Below are 22712 nucleotides of genomic sequence, written 5' to 3'. Positions count from 1 at the left end.
GTGACGGCGAATACAGTTACTGCTGTCTTTGTAGTGTTTTGCATGGCGCGGTTCGGTGTCTTCTTGTTCCAACGTCGCATATTTTCATCTGCGTAGAGCGGGCAGGCGTTGCATGAAGATCAGCGGTCTGTAAAGCACAGGATACATTTCTTAAAACGTCATACAGTGTATGAGGTATCGCATTTGACTGGCGGAATACGGCGTTATACCCGTTTCTGCTTTACATAGCACCTTCTATTGTAAGGTGCCTAAACACAAGTAGCTTGTAGCACCTAACAACTCAATCTTTTATCGTAGCAACCGCTAGACTTACGTGATGCAGTTTTGCCTAATACGATATGGCATTAATTTGCTGATTATTGAAGTAGGTTTAAGACTACAGTCATCATGAATCATATAACTACGGCTATATGAGCCGCCGTCAAATGTCAGTCCCAGCGTTAAAGGTGGCACTTTAGTAAACGCGAAAGGCCCATGTAAGCCACACGTTATTACATAACACAATATACAGAGATGCGCGTAGATTTACTAATTACACGGTGATAATTATGGGTCAGTATTTCAATGAGAATGTGATATCTACTCAGTATGTCCTTAAGGCATGAATTGCTTTCAACCTATGATCCTAATCCATCTTCGCATACGTTACTGTACGTAATGTATCTGTTAATTGCATATTAGCGCGTGAAAAAGCAGTGCGTTCGTAACCAGGACTGGAAGAACACTGTAATGCGACTAAATAAATGGAAGTTGATGAACGAAGTTCCAGAGCCAACTATCAAATACGTATAAGTTCCTATAGTGTCAAAATCGCTGTTTGATGGGCCTGATATCGGCGTATCACTAATACAAGTGTAATTATACTGCTTAGCTACCGACTACACAGATTCCAACTGCGGGTAATTCGCATGATACTTAACACCCTGTACAACATAACACGCCACGCAATCAGCATATGATTTACGTCACCATGTGTAGCCCGCAGGTCGCTTAAGGCGTGAGGGTATCGTACATCGGTGAGGCTGAAAACTCGTTGTGACTTGAATGCGTTCACCCAGCCCGTCTGTATCATTAGTATAAAATTTACGCCGCCACTATGTTGTTTAGTTACACACACACTATCTGAATTGAGGGCATCGAGCGTTGCCCTATGACGCTGTCCGCGGTGCGCGCTGCGCCAGAGGTAGGTGTACGCGTTTAATGGGCTGTACTCTGCGGCTGGCCCGCAGCCGCCAATAAATCCAAAGTAAGATGCAGAAACACACGGATTCTCCGGGGAATCACGATTTACCGTCGAGCGCAGTGTCCGTGGCGCCGTCTGATTTAGACATCCACTCGCTTACTACCGTTAAGGGTTGGATAGGGACACCGTCAGACTTTATGGTGCCGAAAGCTTCTTTCGATGCGGCTTCTAACAGCGCGCTGGCTTCCCTTACAGCGGGAGCATCGGCACGAGATGTCGGCTCCATCTCGCTGTCCAGCGACCTCGCACCCCTTCGCTTGCCGCCGGAGAGGGTGGACACGCTCAGCAGCACAGAAGACTTCGAGCACATGGTTGGCGACATGCGCAGTGCATTCGTAAGCTGGCTGAACAAGGCGCAACTATCGCTGAAAGCTCGGCGCGAAGAGTTGGTGCGCTCCGCTGAGGAGCTGCAGGCTGAGCGTAAGGCATTTGTGGAGCGTATGCGCCAGGAGCGTCTCGTGGAGGCTGAGAAGCTGAGTGTAAGTGATTCGTTCGCCGAACTGATGTTTCGCAGGAGGAGCGCCGGCGCCACGGTCAGGAAATAGCGTCGCAGCTGAAGCACGTACAATTCGAACGCGAGGAATCGCGTCGGCGAATTGAGGAGGAGCGCCAGAAGCTGGAGCACGAAAAAGACATTTTCGCGAACTACATGCAGCTCGAATCGGCGAAATTGCGCCAACGTGTTGAGCTATTCGAGCAGGACCAGCGCAAGGTGCTGGACAACAAGGTCGCAACCCAGACCATGGTTGACATCAATGTCGGCGGCGTTGTATTCGAGACCTCTAGACACACGATCGCCAAGCAGCCCACGTCGTTCCTCGCCGACCTGATCAGCGGCCGCCACGAGGTGGGACGTGACCGCCAGGGTCGCATCTTCCTCGATCGTGACTACGAGCTGTTTAGGCTAATCCTGAACTTCATGCGCAACCCGGAGTGCTTACCCGTCCCCAAGGACCTCGCGGAGAGCACGCTTATACTAAACGAGGCGGCCTACTACAAGATCAAGTTCAGCCCGTATCCCCTGGCGCTGTGCCTTGGCGGCCACGACGGGCGTGCGCCTCTCGGTGCGGTAGAGGTGCTCGACCGTGAGAACATGTGCTGGCGCAACTGTTCGCCGATGCAGACGGCTCGTATGTATTTCGGAGCGGGGACGCTAAACAATTTCGTGTACGCGTTTGGCGGCCACAACCTCGACTACAAGGCCCTGTGCGAAACCGAGATGTACGACAGGTTGCGTGACACTTGGCACACCGCCGCCTCGCTGAATAAGGCTCGCCGCAACAACGGCGGTTGCGCTTTTGGTGACAGGCTCTTTTGCGTTGGGGGGTTCGACGGCCAGTCGGTGTTGGACTCAGTCGAGTCGTACGACGTTCGGATGCGCAACTGGATCCATCTAGCGCCGCTCACCACCCCGCGGTCGTCTCCCATGCTTGCGCCGCAAAACGGTATGCTCTACGCGCTGGGAGGCACCAGCGGGGAGCGGCTGCAGAGTGTGGAGCGCTATGATCCACGCATGAACAAGTGGGAGGCGATGCCCGGCGCGCTGCTTAAGGTACGCAGCGCCGGAGCCGCCTGCGCGTACAACAACGAGCTGTACCTCATCGGAGGAATCGACAACATGCACACTATCCACAACTCTCTGGAAACGTGGAACTCGACTTCACAGGCAAGCCGGTACCTGATGGAAGCGCCGGTTGAGCTCATGGACACATCGCTGACGTGCTGCGGCGACTCGCTTCTACTGACGGGCGGTCAGAACACGCAGGTCTCCGACGCCACGTATATATACAAACCGGAAGTCGACGAGTGGTCCAAGGGTATGTGTAACGTTATGTGTCATCCACGATATGTGCAGGTCCCGCACTACTTCTACCGAGATACGGCCATTGCACTGTGTACTTGGACATTTAATATTTTTCGATGCTTGATTACCGATCGCTGCTGCGAGAGGCGCGCAAAGTTCGATTCGAATCGGGTCTGACGCCTCTGCCTGAGGTTGAGCTCGATGAGCTGCGTGTGTCTGAGGCCTCTGGCCGCGTGATACGCGAGCCTTCTGCTGACCAGCGCCACTGTCTATTTGAAGATGGTCTGAGAGAGCTGTCTAAGGGCGGCTACGCCCTGCTCATCCTCTCCGGCGGCCTGGCAACCCGGGTCGGCATCACCTTCCCCAAAGCGTTGCTTCCCATCTCGCCGGTGCGCCGCAAAACGCTGCTCCAGTTACATCTAGAGAAAGTGAACCGTTTGTGCGCGTTGCTCGGCAAGGATAGCGTCCCGCCGCGTGTTTTCATCCTGACGTCTCCCTTCAACCACGACAGCATCGAAGGCTACCTGGAGTCGCAGCGTTTCTTCGGGCTCGACAAACGGCAAGTGGTACTGGTGATGCAGGGCACAGCCCCGTGCTTGACCCTAGACGGCAACGACTTCTTCCCGTGCCCCCCTGCCGAAGACGGTTCCGACAGCAAGGTAGTGGAGGCACCCAAGGGCAACGGAGCACTGTTCGAGGCGCTGGCGCACTGCCCGGAGTTCATGTCACAGCTGGAAAACTTAAGGCTGTTGCATGTTATTGCCATTGACAACGCGCTGTCTCGGCCCCTGGACCCCGAGTTAGTGGGTCTGGCGCTGCGATGCCCGGGAGTGGAGGTGCTGAACAAGTGCGTGGTTAGGCGCGGATCGGAGAAGGTAGGTGTTTTCTGCATGGGTAAAGCCCCACGAGTGGTGGAGTACAGTGAGCTTGAGATGTTGCCGGACGCATCATTTTTGCAAGGGACGACACGCGTTTACGGCAACATGTGCGACCACGCCTTCTCGGGCGAATTTCTGCGCCGGATTATCGAAGAGCAGCTCTTCAAGCAGCTCCCCTATCATGCAGCTAATAAGGTGGTGTCGTATTACGACCAAGATGAGGGGCGAATGGTGAGACCCGATGCACCCAACGGGTATACGCTTGAGCTGTTCGTCTTCGATGTGTTCCAATTCGCTTCCAGGGTGATGTGCATCGAGGTTGACCGCGATTCACAGTTCGCACCTGTCAAAAATGTGGCCGATTACAACGTGTACAATGAGCTCTCAGCGCAGCACCGGATCAGCCGACAGTCCAGGAACTGGCTGGAGGCTGCCGGAGCGGAATTGGGAGAGGGTTTCTTCGAAGTTTCCTGTCTTGCTAGTTACCAAGGTGAAGGGCTAGAGAGGTACCGCGGAGCGCGCCTAGAGGGTCCGATGTATATCGAGTAGAGTGATGCCACCTCAATGTGCCACTGCGAAACATCTGGCGCAGTCGCAATGTTGCTGCAAGTTGTCAGATCACGTATTTTAAATTTCAAAACATTTAGATACATATTTAAAACCTATATTGCAGTATTCGCATTCCTTGAGTACTTGAGGCCATATCCTTGACTGTTGCGCAACATCGCTGCAGCCGGTGTAGGCGCATACCCCTGCCGCCTAAACTCGGCCACCGCTCTCCAACACGGTAGCGTGTCGGATATTGAGCTATATGTTGCACTCTGACAACCATTGATATGGTATGCAACAGTGCCACTTGCCCGTTTGATGGAATGTTCACGTGCCTTTAAAGTGAGCGTAGGGCATTGGTGAAGAGAAATCCCACAAACCACCAAGACGCACCTGTACCCCAACATACTAACTAAAATCAACTTACAGAAACATCTTTGAAACGTGCGGGACATTACAAAACTATAACAGATTGGATGTGGGTAGTATAATAACGGTAAAAACGTAGGAGCCACACCCAGCTTGGCTCATACGAAAAAAGCACCAGCGGTGGATTAAAAACCATATTAGTGCAAAACAGTTTGCGATCCGGACGAAACCGCTACTGTGCGAATGTATAGGTAGCAGTCAAACTACATCACCGGGGTGCCGTCGGGCAGGTGCACTTGCCATTGACGCCGCACGCTCTTTGGTGTGAAGAATATGTTGTCGTAGTAACGCTCTCTCATCTCGCTGTTGACATTGGGCAGGATTTGCCCTAACTTCAGCTGATGCTCCTTGATGAACCCTGCCTCCGCCTGCACTACGAAGCGCGGCTCCCTCGGGTCCTCCCCCTCCATGACAAAGTCGTCCGCCTGGTTTGTGTAGGGGTCCTGATCTTCGCCGAGGTACACGATGGTACCGTTGGAGTGGCAGTATATGAGGTCGACTTTGTATTCCTCGTATTCCAAGGGTTCGTCGGGGTGCTCGCGGTTGTACTCCTCGATGAGGCGCTTTTCGTCCCCAGGCATGGTCGCGTTGCCGTAGAAAGGGTGGTACCAGTATTTGTACCGATACTCGCCGAGGTACCTGGGGTTCCTCATGATATCACCCTCGTTACAAACATCGTCCATGTACGAAACACCGACGGCGTCTTTGACATTGTCGTATCGCCCACTCGTGGCACCGTGCTGGCTTATAGTGCCGATATCCGACTCATACCTGGCTCTATCGTGCCGTGTTTCCGCGGCAAATGCACTGTCTCCCGGGGATTCGGGGCTGGTCTCTGCAGCCGACGGCGCTTCGACGCTGGACGGCTCAGCTATTTTGCCAATCAAGCTTTCAGCATATGCGCGTGCCTGCATCTGCACACTCTCAAGTTCTTGTGGACTTTCAACGAGAGTTTCTGCGTTGGGCTCGAAAGGCTTGAAATTGGAAAGCGGTATGGGCTTATTTTTGGGCTCGGACTTCTTGGTGAGGCCAAACCCGTACCCCTTACCGACACTAGCACCCGGCGCTACGATTTGGCTGTCCATGGGGGTGGGTATCTTCGTTCCTTCTCCCGTGATTTTGTACTTGCCAGCCATGCGGCTTATAGCGCCCAGACTGCGTGCGTCTACCACCTGCAAAATTTCGTCCATCGGGTATGGCTCGCAGAAACGTTCATACTTTCCGTTCCTGTCGGGTTTGAACCTGAATCCCACGTTGTGCAGCATTGGAGCCGGATTGAATGGCACTTGCGATGTCATCTGCGGCACCGTTTTGAACGGCACCAGTCCGTTCAGGTCTACCAGCGGCGATACCGGCAGCCTCATGAGCGCTGGATTACATTTGTCATTAATGAAATTGATTTTACGTATATCTACGAGTCTGTTTGGGTTCTTCAGCCTCCGCTCCTTCACGCGTCGGAATAACTCTAGGTCCTTATTCATGCGATTTATTTGGCGTCGTTTCATTTTCCTCAACTTCCTAACACTGAGATGCAGCGTGAATCCTCGCTTATATCCCGCGGTATGGGCTGCGTAACCCTGTGTTAAACCCGTGCTAGCTCCATTGTAAGAATCGTCATCGCCAAAGTACGAGCAGCTCTGTTGCCCTGTTCCCGATGAGTAAGCGGATCTATCGTGGCCCATTTTGGCAACAAATGCGATGTGTTGTGATTCCCTGTAGCGCGCACTGGCGCTCCTATCAGGTGCTGCTGCAAGAATTCCGCCATCCCTGTATCGGTTAGCTCTGCCCGCCTCCGCAAAATATCGCGTCGGAATTAGTGGGCGGAACAGCGCATAACGCCCCTGACTGCCGAATACCAGCCGCAGTAATATTAATTGCGGGATCAGGAGCCATGTGGACAACAGCGCCAGCTGCTGTGTCAAAAGGCACATATCTACATTGTCCTGTGCAGATGGACGTCTCGGAGAGAAGGGTTATTGCATTTCCCTCTGTAGAATCCTAGCGCTGCTTCCCAGGGACGATCCTATCTAATTACCGTCTGTATCATCCATTACTTTGTCCACGTCCCCTCACGTTGCGAATTACAAGCTGCCATGTTAAGACTGATTTATCACTCCTGCCCAGTGTCTAAGGGGGACTGTTATTGAGCATCAGGTTACAGATTCCGCAGAAGTCAGCCAGCCGAGTCGGCAAACACATGCGAAGCGCCTTCCAGGTTCGGCTGTGCCTTCTACCACGGTACTCGAGTTGCGTCTACTAGGTGCACAGCGACTCAGCGAAAAAATTTACACTCAAAAAGAACGCCCAATACGGGATGCAACACAAAACCGCTTTCTATGGTATACAACAACAATGTGTGACTCTTGTTTGCGAGGAATCCTGTAGGTCGCGGAGGCTGCGCTCGGCACCATCGCTGCTGGCTACGCTCGACGTCTCAACCCCCCTACGTGCCGTTGTGCGACAAAATACACGTGCAATTAATACCTACTACACTTCTATCGTTAACGTATATTCCTAACTTCGTCTGCGAGTACTACGGGCGGCGTTACGCCTGTCCGAGCGGCCGGTACGCTGCGGGCCGGTTAATCTGTTACAGGACTGGAAGGCCGCTCCCTACGATGCTCCACGTATTGTTCACCAGCGGTAGTGAAGCTGCTCAGCATGTATCCCGATGGAGAAATAGGAGGAGCATCGGGATCGCGCGGCCAATCGGCAGACGGAGAGGCGGAGCCTTCGTCGGCCGAGCAGCAGAAGCATGAGCCTAGCAGGTACGCAGCTGTGCTGTACAGGAACGTGCCAGGCGCTGCTCCCGATATATCGCAGTCAAATGATGGCGACGCCCTGCGATTGCCGGCGTGGCAGGCCGGCAGCTCGTCGTCGTCGACATCCGGGGCGCTTTTGCCGTGGCAAGACATTTACGAGCCGTACGGGAAGTTTTTGAACGGCACAAATTACAACGCGTGCACCCCGCCTTTACAGTCTCTTCCGTCTGGCAATGTGCTCACGTTCGCTCCCAGCGGCTCGGCGGCCTCCGACGGCAGCCAGCAAAGTGGGTCAAGCGGAACTCAGAACGCGAACGGTATATCTAACGTCGGCGTGAATCCGGTGAACCGTGTTGGCGACGTGACGGATGCGTATGGTCTATTTCCGCCGCGACTGGACCGAGCTGTAACCGTATCGGAACTGATGAAGCTCACCGACGCCGTCAACGAGCTCACCAAGAGGATGCCGTTGCCGCCAACACAGGAGCTCCTTAGCGCCATTGAGCCTCAATTGGCGATGACGTTGCAGCTCACCTACCTCAAGGCCTACATACAGAATCAGCAGCTGCTGATCGACATCAAGAACGGGATACTGGGCGGGATCCTGAACGGCTGCGACTTCAGGAACTCCATGCGGCTGGCAGTTCCCACTCTGGACCCGCCGCCGCCCATGGAACAGCAGCAGTTCAACACTCCATACTACGGCTGCTCAGATGGGCAGGGCATGGCCGTCGACGGCATGTGCGACGTTGCATGGGCGCAGCCACCTGCCATAGAATATCCCATGGGAGAAGGCTCGCCACCAAGCAATCCAGCGCCATTTCCGGCGGATGGCGGTGATTTCAACAGCAGTGGGACGCCTCAATTCCCACCATTCACCGAGGTTTTCGAAGCGCTTCAACAGACGCAGTTCTTGCCTCCGATGATCGAAGCTCCACCTCCACCTTCGGGCGAGCTGTTAGCATCCACTGTATTGCGGACGGCACAGCCCACTGCGACGGCGTCATCGGCGACCTTAGCACCCGAATCTGCGCCAACGCCTGGTGCAACCGCAGGCGACGGCTACGAAACGGGTGGAATGGAGGTTGCCCCTCCGAAGAATGAGATCCCTCCGATCCCAGCTGAGATTCGAAACATGGTGAAATATGACGGCCAGAAGCACGCATTCGTGGCTGTGTATCTGGGTCCGCTGGGTGCGAGGCGTCGGCGTCTGTTTTCCATTCGCAAGTTTGGGGTGGAAGGCGCTCTGAAGCTGGCTACCGACTTCGCCGTGGGGTCCACGTCCGCCGCCGTCGCCAGCAAGGAGCGTCGACTGCTCGAGGAGGTTTGCGAGGTTGCTCTTCGTGCCAACCCGGCGAGTGGATCTTGTCTGGATCATGTGGAGGAAGCACGGGCCATCCCGGAGACTCGCGGCATCGTGTTCTCCTGCGGCGCCCAGTTGTGGATGGTCATCACGTACGACGCCGTGTCCGGCGAACGCAGCATAGAAGCGTTCAGCGTGCAGTCGCTGGGCTTCCAAGGCGCGTACCAGGCGGCCGTGGCCGCGCTCGACGAGCGCCTGAAGAACGGCGCGATGACCTCCAAGCTCTCTGGCCCCATCTACTTCTGGCTCGAGGGCACCGTGGGAAAAGCGGTGCTGTGCCTCATGGTCACCCCGCGCGACCTGATGCGGCAAAGCACGTGCGAGCAGGAGCTGTACATCGGGCGGTTCGACGTGACTAAGTCAGGGGGCTTCAACAGCGCCCGCAAGCTCGCGCAAAAGTGGCGCTCCGAGCTGCGCAACGTACTGACACAATGTTAACCTTGCAAATGTCTATTAAAATTAGCACCGGTTTGCGTGTAGTCTAGAGCGTCGGCTTGTTTTCAGGCGGCAGCTGTTGTTACCAGGCCGTCCGCGGGCGTCGGTCGCCGCAGTCTAGCGCTGCACCGGCCCTCCACGCAGGATGCTCTCGTTGGCCTCCGACTGGTACTGCTTGAAGTTTTCCGCGAACTTCTGCGCCAGCTCCTCCACGTTCTCGTCGTATTCATCCGAGCCCCAACCGAGGCGCTGGTTGAGCACATCGGCCGGGACGCCCTCAACCTCCACCGGCACCATGAGCCCGAATATGGGCATCTGCTCGTACATGGCGTTCTTGAGCGTTCCGTTGTGGATTCCGTCAACAATGGCGCGCGTGTACTTGAGCGGAATGCGGCGCCCCTTTTTGGAGTCCACTGGCCCCTGGATCCAGCCGGTGTTCAGCAGCCATATGTCTGTGGAGTGTTTCTGCAGCTTCTGCTCGAGCAGCTTGGCGTAGACCATGGGGTGCATGGCCAGGAAGGGCTCGGCGTAGCAGGCCGAGAATGTGGCCGTCGGGCGGCTGATGCCCATCTCCGTGCCGATCATCTTGCTGGTGTACCCGCTGACGAAGTGGTACATGGCCTGCTCGATGGTGAGCTTGCTGACCGGTGGGATGACACCGAAGGCGTCGCAGGTCAGGAAGATGATGTTGGACGGGTGCTCGTCGATCCTCGCGGGCATCATGACGTTGGGGATGTGGCTCAGGGGGTAGGCGCACCTGGTGTTCTCCGTGATTGAGCAGTCGGTGTAGTCGATTTCGTGCGAGACGGCGTCGTACACCACGTTCTCCACCACCGCTCCGAAGCGTATAGCGTCGAAAATCTCGGGTTCCTTCTCACGGCAGAGGTCCTTGCACTTCGCGTAGCAGCCCCCCTCGATGTTGAATACGCCCCTGTCGGTCCAGACGTGCTCGTCATCTCCAATGAGCCTCCTCGCGGGATCGGCTGACAGCGTGGTCTTTCCCGTTCCCGAGAGCCCGAAAAAGAGTGTGACGTCGTTGTTGGGTCCGACGTTACAGGAGGAGTGAAGTGGCAGCAGCCCCTTAAGCGGCATGAGGTACATCATGAGCGTGAAGATCCCCTTTTTCATCTCCCCGGCGTACTCCGACCCCAGAATCACCATCTCCATGCGCTTGTAGCTCAGGCAGATGGACGTGGAGCTCGACACTCCCCTGGTGTAGCGGTTGCACGGGAAGGCGCCGGCGTTGTAGAGCACAAAGTCGGGCTCGAAGGCCGCCAGCTCCTCAGCTGTGGGCTCTATCAGCAAGTTCTTCATGAAGAGCGCGTGGTACGCCCTGGTACTGATGACCCTCACCCTGATGCGGTGCTCGGGATCCCAGCCGGCGTATGCGTCGGTGATGTATACCCGCTGCTGCAGGTTGATGTAATCGATGGCGCGCTCGCGGTTAATGGCGTAAGCAAGCTCCGAGAGCTCGATGTTGACCTTTCCCCACCAGACGTTGCCCTTGGAAACGTCGTCCATCACCGTGCGCTTGTCGGCCGGGGAGCGCCCGGTCTTTTCGCCTGACTTGCAGCACACGGCCCCGGTGGTGTTGAGCACCGTGTTGGGCTCGTAGAGCAGCGCGTGGTGCGTGAGCACCGCCACACCGGCGTTCCTCCAGAGTGCGGGCACCTTGATTCCGTACTGCACAGTATGCGACGTCGCACTAGCCACTCACTTCGTTTATCTGCACGGAGCACTTGCTGAAGTATACATTCTGGGAGAGCGACATCACCGCACGCTCGTCCATGCTGGCGCCCTGTGGCAACGTCGCGCTCAGGTTCCCATGGATGTTTTCGGGGATCAGGTGTTCCGGAAGAGCGCTGGCTGAGCCGATGCGGACGAAGCCGCTGCTGCTTCCGAAGCTCTGTCGCGACATGTTTTGGTTAAATGTAAAAGACTATCTCATGCAAGTATATATGCTGCCGGTCGACGGCGGCGCGCAGAGTCTGCTATACCTGTGGTGCGTGCGCAAAGGGCGGTAGGCCACTTGTAGTGGCTTCCGTGCGGCCCGCGCGTGCGAAATAGCGTCTGCTTCTGCGGGGCGATCGGCGGTGTCAACAGCAGGAGTAATGTGCATCAACTATAATTACTTAGAGCCTAGTTGCTCGCAGTAGGCGCCGTTAGGAGTCAGACACGTGTGCCATACGCTGACGGTGCCGCAGCATGCAATATCTCGTTCTATACGGCCCCCGTTGACCGTCAATTTATATTCGGCACGAGTGTGTACGTGTTGACTCGTTCCATGCGGCTCCCTGTTTTGCATGGCCGTCCCGTGTCTATGGGCCCAAAGTAGCGTCAGCAGACCGTCTTGACGGCCGTTTTTTCAACCCTTATAAATGCCAGATTTGCCAATAAGAGCGAACGGCCATAGTACTGCCATACTATCCGTCGTCCGCACGGCGAGCGCGGCGTTGTGTAACGGTTCGCCTGTCCCCACCGCAGCAGCAGTAGCGCCACTGTTACCCAACCATATCGCCTTTTGGCACACGCCTAGACCTGTGGTCATAAATGGAGGCCGTTGAGGAGTACGAGGTGCTCCAGCCGTCGCTGAAGCGGACGCTGCGTACCTTCTGGCGTGCCTCCGGGCACCGCCACGTTAAGCGGTTCACGCGGGAGGTCTACCACCGCGCGGACATCGGGTGTGGCGTCGACAGCTGCACATCGTGCGTGCGTTCGCAAATCCAGGGTAGATTCCTTCACCGTCTGCTTCACCGTTTGTAGGCGAACTGGACGGCAGCCGGCCGCTGCTGGTGCTCACCGTGGACGTCGTTATGAAACAGATAACCTTCTGCGAGCGGTGTCTGGACAACTGTGTCATCCCCGCGACTGTCCTAAACGAGGTGCGCCGCCGCAGCCTCAGCATGTACGCGCGCATGAAGAAGCTGCTGCTGCCGGGTAACCCCGCAGCGGCCGCAGCCAATGGCGGCGGAGTCGCGGATGTCGAGTTGACTGACGACGCCGGCGCAGACGTGAGGCGCTTCTACCTCTTCTCTAACGAGAACTTCGAGCCCACCTACGTTGAGGAGGACGACGAGGAAACAGCGGCTGAGCGCGACCAGCGGCTGATCGAGAAGTGCGCGACGTGGTACCAGTCCCACCTTCCCGGATGCCGCGTCATTCTGCTGGGCAACCACGACGACCCTGCTTCGCCAACCGAGTCGCAGGACGCAGTGTCACTGGAGCCGACGTTGTCGGCCCCAAGCAACACGTCGGATGGCACTGGGATGGACATTTCACCTCGCGGCCCGTCAGCGGTGGATATCGGCCAAGCGGCTTTCGAGCGGCTGACGGTCGAGCAATGGGCTCGTGAGTTGCAAGCCGAAATCGCCGACGCGCTGGAGTACGTGGCGGCAGCACGACCGGACTGCGCGTCCGGTGGCGCCACCGCCGACGACGATGGGTGTTACCCCGCGCACCTCTCTGAGGCGGAGATGCAAGCCGGCATCGAGACCGGCCGTTACTACAGCGGCATACTCAACATGTTTACGGGATCGTTCCAGAACGGCTACGTGAAGTGCGGCAAGGACGAGTTCAAGGTCTCCGGCACCGCCAACCTGAACCGCGCCATCCACGGCGACAACGTGTGCGTCGAGGTTATAGTGGGAGAGCATGCAAACGCGAGCGCGTCGTCAAGCACAGCTGCGGCGGCCGCCGCGGAGGCTGACGCGCCGGAAGAACTTGTGGGCGAAGAGTCGGAGGGCGCCACGCTGCTGGACGCCACCAAGGACGAGAAGCCGGCCGAGTGCATCAAGCAGGAGTGCCGCGTGGTGGGCATCCTGCGCCGCAACTGGAGGGAGTACTGCGGGACGCTGCTGCCCGTCGACGAGGCGGCCGAGGTCACCGGGACCCACCACGCGGTGCAGCGCGTCTTCGTCCCCGTGGACGCGCGCATCCCGTTCATCTTCATCGACACGCGCAAGTCGGGCGAACTCGACGGCAAGCGCATCGTGGTCGCCATCGACAGCTGGGACCGTTTTTCGCGCAAGCCGTGCGGTCACTGGGTGGAGGTGCTGGGAGACGTGGAGGACATGGAGGTTGAGAGCGCGGTGATTCTGAGGGAGCACGACGTCATCACGCGCGACTTCCCGTCGCCGGCATACAAGGAGCTGCCGCCCGCAAACTGGACGGCGAGCGCGGATGAGATTGCGCGCCGCATGGACTTCCGCAACCAGCTCGTCTTTTCGGTCGACCCCCCGCAATGCAAGGACATCGACGACGCGCTGGGGTACCGCGTGCTTGCCAACGGCCACGTGGAGGTGTCCGTGCACATTGCCGACGTCACGCACTTCGTGCGGCCTGACAGCTGGCTGGACCGTGAGGCTGCGCAGCGCTGCACCACCGTCTACCTGGTGGACCGACGCACCGACATGCTCCCGTCCCTGCTGACGACAAACTTGTGCTCGTTGGTTGAGGACCAGGACCGGCTGTGCTTCTCCGTCGTGTGGGAGTTCGACCAGCGGAACGAGATCTGCGCCACCAGGTTCGGCAAGGGCATCATCCGCAGCAGGCGTGCGTTCAGCTACAAGGACGCCCAGGCGCTCATCGACGCCGGCGGGAGGTAGGCTGCGCACCGTACGTATCGCTCACCGCGTTGCAGCGACGAGATCACGCAAGCCCTGCAGGGGCTCAACAGGCTGGCGAAACTGCTCCGATCCAAACGCTTCGAGCGTGGCGCCGTGGAGCTGGAGTCGCCGGACGTGAAGTTCGAGTACGAGCTGACCGACATCCGCAAGATGGAGAAGTACATTCTGTACGACACTAACCGCATGGTCGAGGAGTTTATGCTGCTGGCCAACGTCAGCGTGGCCACTAAGATCTTCGAGCGGTTCCCCACGTGCGCGCTGCTCCGTCGGCACCCGCCGCCCATGGAGGTGCGGCTGAAGGCGCTGCAGCGGTCGCTTTCGCAGCACCGTCTGGAGTTCGAGTTCGGCAACTCGCGCGACCTGAACGCGTCGCTGAAGCGCATTGTGGAGAAGAGCGACAGCCGCCTGGGCAGCGCCCTCCGCATCATGACGACGAGGTGCATGAGCCAGGCCGTGTACTGCAGTTCGGGCGACAGCGGCGCTGATGACCTGCGGCACTACGGGCTGTGCACCGACCTGTACACCCACTTCACGTCGCCCATCCGTCGGTACGCCGACGTGGTGGTGCACCGCATGCTGGCTGCGGCGCTGGACCTCGAGGCCATGGACACCAGCTTCTTCCAGGAGGTGGGCGAAAGACGAAAGTTTGACATTGACCGCAGCTCCCCGCGCAGTGCGAGGCGCTGAACAGAAGGCATCGTAACGCCAATTGGTGTGGCCGCGAGTCCACGAAGCTCTTCGCGTATCTGTTCCTGAAGAAGCAGGTGCGTCGTCCGTCTTGCATCTCCTTACGTTGCGCAGGGCAGTGTCGCCACCGTGGCGACGGTGGTGGGCGCGACCGAGAAGCGCCTCAGCTTGCTTGCGCACGAGTTCGGGATCGAGGCGACGGCGAGCGTGGACGTGTCCGCGTTCGACCCCGAGACGCAGCGCGTCACCCTGACATCGGGGCGGCACGTTAACTTGTTCGACCACGTGAAGATAACGCTCAACTCGAGCAACAAGCATTTCAGGTACAACATCACTGCGGAACTGCTGTGAAAACTGTGGGCAAATGTAAACGCGTATGTTACATGGTGTATGGCAGCAAACTAAATTGACGCTATGTATGCACGTTCTAATCACGGGAGCGCTGTCGAGTTGCATGCAGAGCAATTGTAGAGCAGTCGGTCGCTTTGCCTTCAACGGGGCGAGACCACAAGGGCACAAACGATGTATGAAAGCCGACACTTTGGTGGCCGCGCGTCGCATGGGTCACTCGAATGGGCAGTTGATCAGAAAGGGAAGCATGTCACGCACTTCAGCGAAGAGGTCCAATAACGCACGTCGAAACACCACTTTCATGCAATCGTCGTATGGCGGCCGTCGTTGAAGCCAGTCGCGCAGCAGTGAAACGTCATTAATATGGAGCGTACCTCTGATAGGATCCGTAGTACGGTTGCTGTCCGTAGGGCTGCGCTCCGGCTACATGGGGGGACTGGTAGGTCTGGTACGCCGGTGTGGGCATCCTGCCCACCACGCTGCTGCTGGGTGCCACGGCGGGGGCGGTAGACGGTGTCGCGGACACTGCCGCCGACTCGTCCCCCTTCTTGATGGTCACCTTCAGTCGTTTCCCCATCACCGTAAAGCCGTTGAGATGCTGTATGGCTTGTGCGGCCGAATCAGGCGAGTCGTACGACACGAAGGCGTAACCCTTGTGCCTTCCAGTCGACTTGTCTGACGCGATCCGTGAACTCAGGATCTTCCCGAACTGGGAGAAGGTACGCACGAGGTCGTACTGAGTCCACTCGTTGGGGATGTGGAATATGAACAGATTGGCGCCGGGGGGTCCCGCCGGGGCCTGGCTGGCACCGCTGGGGTTGTCGAACTCCGGCGGGCGCTCCCACTGCGTGTGCCCCGTTTGTTCGTTGTAGAAGTACGGCTTGCCCTCGGGGGATATGTACTCCCTCCAGATGCCGACCTGGCGCACCTGGCTCGGCGTTGGCATGGGGTACGGCGGCTGGACCATCGGCGCACGCATGGAGGAGTGGTGCATACCGGCGTTGTTCTGCTTGTTCGCCTTCGACTCCGCGAAACGCACCTCCATCGGGCGGGAGCAGCCTTCCAACTGCTTCATGCCATCGAGTGAGCGTATGGCATAAAGCCCCTGCTCTTTGTACGCCATCTTAACGAACGCGCAACCCTTGCCGGCGCCGTTCTGGTCCTTCATAACAAACACATCCTCCAACGTGCCGTACTGCTCAAATATTTCGCGGACGATGGACTCGTCGCCCGTTTTGGGTATGCTGCCGACGAACAGCTTGCATTCATTCACCCCGGGATCCCCTACGAGGGAGGTGAATCCCAGGCGCTCGGCCTCGCCGGCGGCGTACTTCACCAAGATGGCGCCGAGTGCAGTGTCAACGACGCAGTTGTTGTTCAGGCTTTTAATGGCCGCATCGGCTTGCGATATTGAGACCATGCGTACGAACGCGCAGCACTTGTGTGCGTTGGTGGCCTTGTCGCGGATCACCACTACATCCTTGACCTCCCCGAATTCTTCGAACATTTTCCTTATCTCTGCCTCCTCGTGCGTCTTCGGTATGCGCGCGACGAAGAGCTTGATCTCCACCGGCGGCGCTGGCGCGCACGGGTAGGTGTCCGTAACAGGCTGCTCCTCCTCGTCCGACATGGTGGCAAAACTCAAAAAAACAATTGATATTCGTTATAAAGTGTAAGGCGTCACGTGTATCCGTTATGCCGGCGCAGTGGCTGTCACGGCATATGACTATGGTGTACGCTTCCGTAGCTACGATGGGGGCTGCGGAAACGCCGCCTCACAGCGTCAAACCAGCAAACGTTAAAAATCCACATACCACCGCAAACGTGTGCGCCTTTATCGCTTCATTGCTCGCTACACCGTGCGCACAGCCGCATTTCGACCAAAGAGGCTGAGCTACGCATCCCAATATTCCACGCCATCAACCGGGCCCAATTAGCATTTTTAGGTGTAGTATCGCAACCTTACGTAAAGCAGACCAACTAATTGTCTGTGACTCAGTGAATGACGGCGTCCACAGGTGGAAGGTCACGCTACACATACGAACGCCCTGATCGTTGGAGTGGCGTCCGGTACACAAGGTCGTAAAGATTGCCCAGCGACGTGGGCCATTTGCGGGACGCAAAACGCGCGTTCAGCAGTGCAATAGTTAACCAAATCGCCCAGGCACTTTGACCTTCCAGGCGATTTCTTGGTTTTTTTGTCTCACACACACGGCTGCAGCCAGCACCAAACCATGCGCACATTAAGTGCGTTTTTCTGAGACCTTTCGTTTTGAATCATCAAATCAACCGGCATGCAGGTCGTTAATTCCCCTGCGCAGACACAGACGGTTGTCCGTGGCGCTGCTGCTGCGCGCGATACCGTGATTTGCGGTGTAAAAATTTAGGCCGACTACCGTCCGAATTCGGCGCAAATATTTACTTACAATACAGTACACCCAACATTCGTTCAAGATTCGCCTGTCATAAGCTCGCTGGTGGTACATGTGGTAGACCGTGGTGCCCCGCATCACATCGTCGTACCACCTTCACATCCAAAATCATATATATTGGTCTTTGCGTTGAATTCATCGCGCGCTAATATCGCGTGTGCGTTGTTTGCCGGCCACTGCGATCTACGCAAGCCGAACATCGTTGCCGCGGAGATGTTTCGCACTGGGATACGTGTGACTCACGGTCACATGTCGGCCGATATCATCTAAGTGTCGTACGTGGTGTGGCTTGGTGTTAAATAGGATGGGATCGCCATCAGTTTTCGCGGGCACAATGGATCTGTTCGCGTTCCTATACTTGTCCTTGCCTGACGGATTGTAACGGCGGGGCGCGTTGCTGATAGCGTGTATCAGCGAAACGTAGCGTGACAATGTGTGCAGTTCACGCACACGTTGCATAGAAAGACGTTTTTTTGCCTAGGGTTCGCGGAATCACGACATCGGATTTTCCGATCAGGCCAGTGCTGCGACATCAATACTTCCCTGGATTGAGAATCCCGGTGCGGCATTCCATAAGCATTATGGAATGAAAGGCTGTTGTGTTAGAAGTTGCGTGAAGCATTATTGCCGTGTATGTGCTCCGTTTCTAGGTTGGAGTGTGGCGAGGATCATTGTTTGAGGGAGACATCAGGCGGGAGTGGCCGCAGCTAAGTTGTCTTCGTTACCTCTAACGCATTAACTGCGCATGCGCTGCAGTTGTGTCAGCGACTTCTCATACCGTGTGGTGGCAGAAGCCCTTTGTTGATCACCGTTTTCAAAGGCGGTGACGACGTCATCGGTGACGTCAGTGTTAGCAAGTGCAGGGTTGTGTACATGAGATTTGCACAGTCTGCTTACTGTTCGTACCGTGTTGTGAACGCAAGGTGTGGCAGTGGGTTTGTTTCTGTCGGCGCGGCTATTCAGAAGACGCGCTGTTCGCTTTTCGGCTTCGTCACTACGCACCGAAGCTCGGGAAACTTGTGCATTCGTGCTTATTACCGGAAGAGGGCAACTGCCGTCCCCTTCAAACGCGACTGGATTGCCATATCGAATCGGACGCCTGTGAACGAAATGGCGACGCGATCACATGATATGGCCCACGGATCACTCGGCATGGTGGGGCGGGGAGCCGCCGACGTGAGTGACCTGGTGCCTTTGGCGAATACGGGTATCGGCTGCGGGATGAACGCAGACGCAGCGGCTCTCCAGCAGTCGGTTGTTTTCAATAAGCCTTCCGACATGGTGGAAGGCAACGTAAACGCCGCTGAAGAGTGCCGAGCCGATGGCTCACGCACCATCACTAAGGCGACGGTGTGCATGCCAGCCGTCGAGCCCTTAGACTTGTTGTCCATTAAATTGGACAGCATGCGCATTGGCGTGCCGCGGGCGTCACGCAACGGCCAGCCCGAGTCCGACACCGAAAGCCTGGTCGAGCGCAACTGGTCGTCCGGCATGAGCAAAGCACCGCCACAGGGCACCGCTTCGCGATTCAGCTTTGAGCCCCTGAAGGTGATGAGCTTCAACTGTCTTGCGCGTAGCCTCGTGGACAACAAGTACGTGAACAATGACAGCGAGGTGATGTCCTGGAACAGCCGCAAGTTCGCCATTCTGGACGTCGTACGTGACTCCCTGGCAGACGTCGTGTGTCTTCAGGAGGTTGACGAGGCGGAGTACGAAAACTTCTTCTCGGGCGAATTCCAACGCCTGGGGTACAGATCCGTCTTCAAGAAAAAGAAGTCGCCCAAGTTGGACGGCGTGTGCATCCTCTACCAGGAGGAGCGGTTCGAGGTGCTGTCACACAAGGACATCGAGTTCGCCGTCGACGACGCCAACTACGACCGCCTGCAGGTGGCCATCGTGCTCGCGCTGGTTGACAAGCGCAGCAAGTTAGTCGACGACGAACAGGCGAAGGTGAAGGACATATACATCTTTTCCAACACGCACCTGTTGTTTAACAAAAACCGTGGCGACATCAAGTTCGCGCAGTTGTGCGCGCTGCTGTTGGCCATCAAGGACATGGAGTCGGTGTGCATGGAGCACCTCGGCGCCGCGGCGTGCAACCACCCAAAGCCGGCGATAATAATGTGCGGCGACTTCAACTTCACCCCCCAGAGCCTGCTGTACCACTTCCTCAGCAAGGGTTACGTGGTGCTTCGCAACTGCAACGTGAGGCTCATATCCGGACAGTACCTCATGTTCGACACCATGTACAAGACTGAGCAGGGCGGGCACGGGAAGTCTGGCATCACCGTTGGCAACTTCGAGGGCAACTACATTTCCGACATCTACGGCACTGGAACCGAGGGGGAATGGGTGGAGCCGCTAAGCCGCACCACCGGCATAGACATGTTCACGAAGATGCCAGAGTGGATAAAGTTCGACGAGGGGATGCACGGGGTCATCTCTAAATACCTGGGCGCCGTGAACGAGCGCAGTCTAAGCGGCAAGGAGGACGAATCCAGCGTCACTCCGCGCAGTAAAGATGCGGACGATGTTGACAAGACTCTGGGCGGTGAGGCCAGAGACCTGCTGTTCTGCCCCTTCAAGTTCCACAGCGCCTACAGCACCTTCGACCCCGGGCAGAACCAGTGCAACGAGCCCGCGTTCACTGCGTTCCACGGCTGGCAGCGCGGCTGCGTGGACTACATATGGTACACTGCCGACGAGCTGAATGTGCAGTCGCTGTACGAGATGCCCGCTTACCGTGACGTAAAGGCGAACGGCAACCTTCCGAACAAGGGCTGGCCGTCATCCGACCACTTCAGCCTTCTTTCTGAGTTCAAAAGACGTTCTATGTAATATCCATCACGTTACTCCACGCATCTGCACGTCTGCGTCGCAAATCACCAATCGTGGTTCGGCCCAACAGTCGCATTACGTTGCTACAACATCGACAACGCATTGCTACCACATCGACACTACGTTGCTACAAGCACGGCATATGCATTTGTCTATGGTACAAGATTCAATTGAGTTGGAATCCTGGGTACGCTGAGAGTGTGGCGTAGCACATCCCGGCAGGTATTCGCATAATCCGTGTGGATTATAATTCACGGGTACAACCACGTTGTAAATGCGGCACGACACGGTCGTTGCGATATTGAAACCTGCCGTGGACTCCGTGAGACTAGTATGCATATGTATTCTCCTCAGGGTACCTCTCGTATGGATCGTAGATGTCCGGCAGGGCGAAGATGTAGTCGTGGATTTTCTCGAATGGCCATCTCCTGTTTTCGATCATCCAGCAGATGAGCAGGATGATGAGGAATGCAATTAAAATCACTCCCATGAACAGGATGGTGAGCAATCGATTCCTGCATCTGATTTCTTCACAGCATCGGCAGCAACATATCTGTACACCCCCGCGGCAACTACCACAACTTCCGGGACAGCAGCCTCCGTTGTCCACAAGGCAACAACACCCCGCACCAGAACTGGCCATCTTCGCTCCCTTGAATCAGACACACCTGCGCAGCAGCGGTCAACTAACGCGGACGGCGTAGGTTGTACTTGAGAGCCAACTAAGTTGGAATCCACTATAAATGCGTATAGCGCAAAATGGTTATTCTTTACCGTTGTGTTATATCACACGTCGTTAAAGTGCTTTGTATGGCCTCTACCGTGATGCGTGGCATGCTGGCCGGCGATTGGACAACGCCTCGCTGTCATGGCACACTTCCATGTCTCCTTGCTACATATGAGTTAAAATGTTACTATATTTTGTATGAAATATGACACAATCGACCGTGCTTCGCGTGATCCATGGCGTGACACGAGGACGGCTGATAGGTACGCTGTTGATGTAGCGTGCGGTACCATGTTGTTACGGTACACAATTGCGGCGGCGTGCATCCATGTGAATATTGGTGACCATATTACGATCTCATGAGACAGTGACAGATGGAATCCGCTTGAGCTGACAATTTCATACCACCCCGAGCGCGTGCGTTCAGTGGCACTCACGGAGCTGTATTAGACAACAGTGTACCGTCTTCTCACCACGCCCAAATTCGTAGAGACATAACCAGCGTACTTGCTTTTAGAATCACCGGTTTGACATCTGTCTGTTTTTGATTGCGAACGATCCCACCTAACCAACTGGTTTCTATTGTTATATCCGCGACAGACGGATATTCGATAGGTGGTAAAACGACGTCTGACTGGTTGACAGAAGAAGCTCTTCGGCCCTTTCACAACGTACTAGTTGCTAGGGTATAGACCCCTATAAGCGACACTATTGATTGTTATGCTGTGGTTGTAAGAGGAACACTGTGTCGGCGCCATTATCAAATGTTCACCGTTCACTTATTGAGGGATTCATAATATGGCTCAATCTGTGGCATTCAGCTATTTACGCAATGAATTACGCCATAAAGTGCTCCCATGGAGCTGTAACAGCAGCAATGCGCGGAGTGAAGTTCAGTAGACCTCATCACATCCACGCTTGTGGGTCATTCATCGATCACAACTAAAACAGTGCCGTGTGATCTAATGCGTGTTACTGCACGAACCGCCAAGTTTTTGAATTGTAGATTGCTGAATCGGTGCCCCACTGGAAATGTCTGCCCTGTTCGGTTGGTACCGGTACCATTATTGACGTGACACGAAACCTACTAGAACGACTACTATTCGAACGACAATTAGCACCGATTTCATCAAGGCTTTGAAATATGCGGCGACATATGGCTGCTGTAGTGAAAAGTTATTTGAATCCTACGCACTGTCCGTTGACATCTGACACTAGCCACCGCATCTTCAACAACTGCGACGTGCACCAGAAATGTGGCGATTATAAATGGCGTCAATAGAGTTGTTGTATGATTGGAATAGTAATCAATCTCGACGATTGTTTAATTTACGATAGAGCAGGCGGTAACGCAGAATGAGTGATGTGGCGAATTGACGAAGGTAAAGTAGATTAAGACGTAGTGGTTTTGCTACGAAGCGGTATGACCATGATAACAAAATTGGCAATACAGATTTCAAGAAATACCGCTTGTTAACCAATTCAGAAAGTGAAGGCTGTGTATACCTGCTGTACACTCACCATACAAGATTTCCACATAACTATAGCTGAAAGTGGTACTTTGTGACAATTAGTTGAACTTGTGACTT

General features: G+C 55.9%; 9 protein-coding genes across 9 annotated transcripts; 5 read left to right on the top strand and 4 right to left on the bottom strand.

Annotated features, from left to right (window-relative positions):
* Nucleotides 1-743: 743 nt before the first annotated feature.
* BBBOND_0207840 (kelch repeat and K+ channel tetramerisation domain containing protein, putative) lies at nucleotides 744-3154 on the top strand (the record flags this gene model as incomplete). The annotated part of the gene is made up of 6 exons (XM_012912362.1): nucleotides 744-815; nucleotides 1133-1183; nucleotides 1258-1554; nucleotides 1597-1722; nucleotides 1758-3060; nucleotides 3099-3154. 6 exons carry the CDS (start codon nucleotides 744-746, stop codon nucleotides 3152-3154), a joined length of 1905 nt encoding a protein of 634 aa, XP_012767816.1.
* A 9-nt stretch (nucleotides 3155-3163) lies between these two features.
* On the top strand, nucleotides 3164-4474 carry BBBOND_0207835 (hypothetical protein, conserved; the record flags this gene model as incomplete). Its single annotated transcript, XM_012912361.1, has 1 exon — nucleotides 3164-4474. One exon carries the CDS (start codon nucleotides 3164-3166, stop codon nucleotides 4472-4474), a length of 1311 nt encoding a protein of 436 aa, XP_012767815.1.
* Nucleotides 4475-4552: 78 nt separating this feature from the next.
* BBBOND_0207830 (hypothetical protein) lies at nucleotides 4553-4909 on the bottom strand (the record flags this gene model as incomplete). Its single annotated transcript, XM_012912360.1, has 3 exons — nucleotides 4553-4652; nucleotides 4676-4867; nucleotides 4902-4909. 3 exons carry the CDS (start codon nucleotides 4907-4909, stop codon nucleotides 4553-4555), a joined length of 300 nt encoding a protein of 99 aa, XP_012767814.1.
* Nucleotides 4910-5106: 197 nt separating this feature from the next.
* On the bottom strand, nucleotides 5107-6585 carry BBBOND_0207820 (hypothetical protein, conserved; the record flags this gene model as incomplete). The annotated part of the gene is made up of 1 exon (XM_012912359.1): nucleotides 5107-6585. One exon carries the CDS (start codon nucleotides 6583-6585, stop codon nucleotides 5107-5109), a length of 1479 nt encoding a protein of 492 aa, XP_012767813.1.
* Nucleotides 6586-7564: 979 nt separating this feature from the next.
* On the top strand, nucleotides 7565-9466 carry BBBOND_0207810 (hypothetical protein, conserved; the record flags this gene model as incomplete). Its single annotated transcript, XM_012912358.1, has 1 exon — nucleotides 7565-9466. The coding sequence occupies one exon, from the start codon at nucleotides 7565-7567 to the stop codon at nucleotides 9464-9466; it is 1902 nt and encodes a 633-aa protein (XP_012767812.1).
* A 114-nt stretch (nucleotides 9467-9580) lies between these two features.
* Nucleotides 9581-11381, bottom strand: BBBOND_0207800 (phosphoenolpyruvate carboxykinase, putative; the record flags this gene model as incomplete). Its single annotated transcript, XM_012912357.1, has 2 exons — nucleotides 9581-11146; nucleotides 11181-11381. 2 exons carry the CDS (start codon nucleotides 11379-11381, stop codon nucleotides 9581-9583), a joined length of 1767 nt encoding a protein of 588 aa, XP_012767811.1.
* A 632-nt stretch (nucleotides 11382-12013) lies between these two features.
* On the top strand, nucleotides 12014-15126 carry BBBOND_0207790 (RNB-like domain containing protein, putative; the record flags this gene model as incomplete). The annotated part of the gene is made up of 5 exons (XM_012912356.1): nucleotides 12014-12191; nucleotides 12227-14063; nucleotides 14103-14715; nucleotides 14751-14852; nucleotides 14890-15126. 5 exons carry the CDS (start codon nucleotides 12014-12016, stop codon nucleotides 15124-15126), a joined length of 2967 nt encoding a protein of 988 aa, XP_012767810.1.
* Nucleotides 15127-15484: 358 nt separating this feature from the next.
* Nucleotides 15485-16546, bottom strand: BBBOND_0207780 (RNA recognition motif. (a.k.a. RRM, RBD, or RNP) domain containing protein, putative; the record flags this gene model as incomplete). The annotated part of the gene is made up of 1 exon (XM_012912355.1): nucleotides 15485-16546. The coding sequence occupies one exon, from the start codon at nucleotides 16544-16546 to the stop codon at nucleotides 15485-15487; it is 1062 nt and encodes a 353-aa protein (XP_012767809.1).
* Nucleotides 16547-18668: 2122 nt separating this feature from the next.
* BBBOND_0207770 (endonuclease/exonuclease/phosphatase family domain containing protein, putative) lies at nucleotides 18669-20874 on the top strand (the record flags this gene model as incomplete). The annotated part of the gene is made up of 2 exons (XM_012912354.1): nucleotides 18669-20392; nucleotides 20751-20874. 2 exons carry the CDS (start codon nucleotides 18669-18671, stop codon nucleotides 20872-20874), a joined length of 1848 nt encoding a protein of 615 aa, XP_012767808.1.
* Nucleotides 20875-22712: the final 1838 nt, after the last annotated feature.

Source organism: Babesia bigemina (genome assembly GCF_000981445.1).
Source record: "Babesia bigemina genome assembly Bbig001, chromosome : II".
In the NCBI taxonomy this organism is placed as follows: Eukaryota; Apicomplexa; class Aconoidasida; order Piroplasmida; family Babesiidae; genus Babesia; species Babesia bigemina.
Note: the sequence above shows the minus strand (reverse complement) of the source record. Positions and strands in the feature narration are given on the sequence as shown.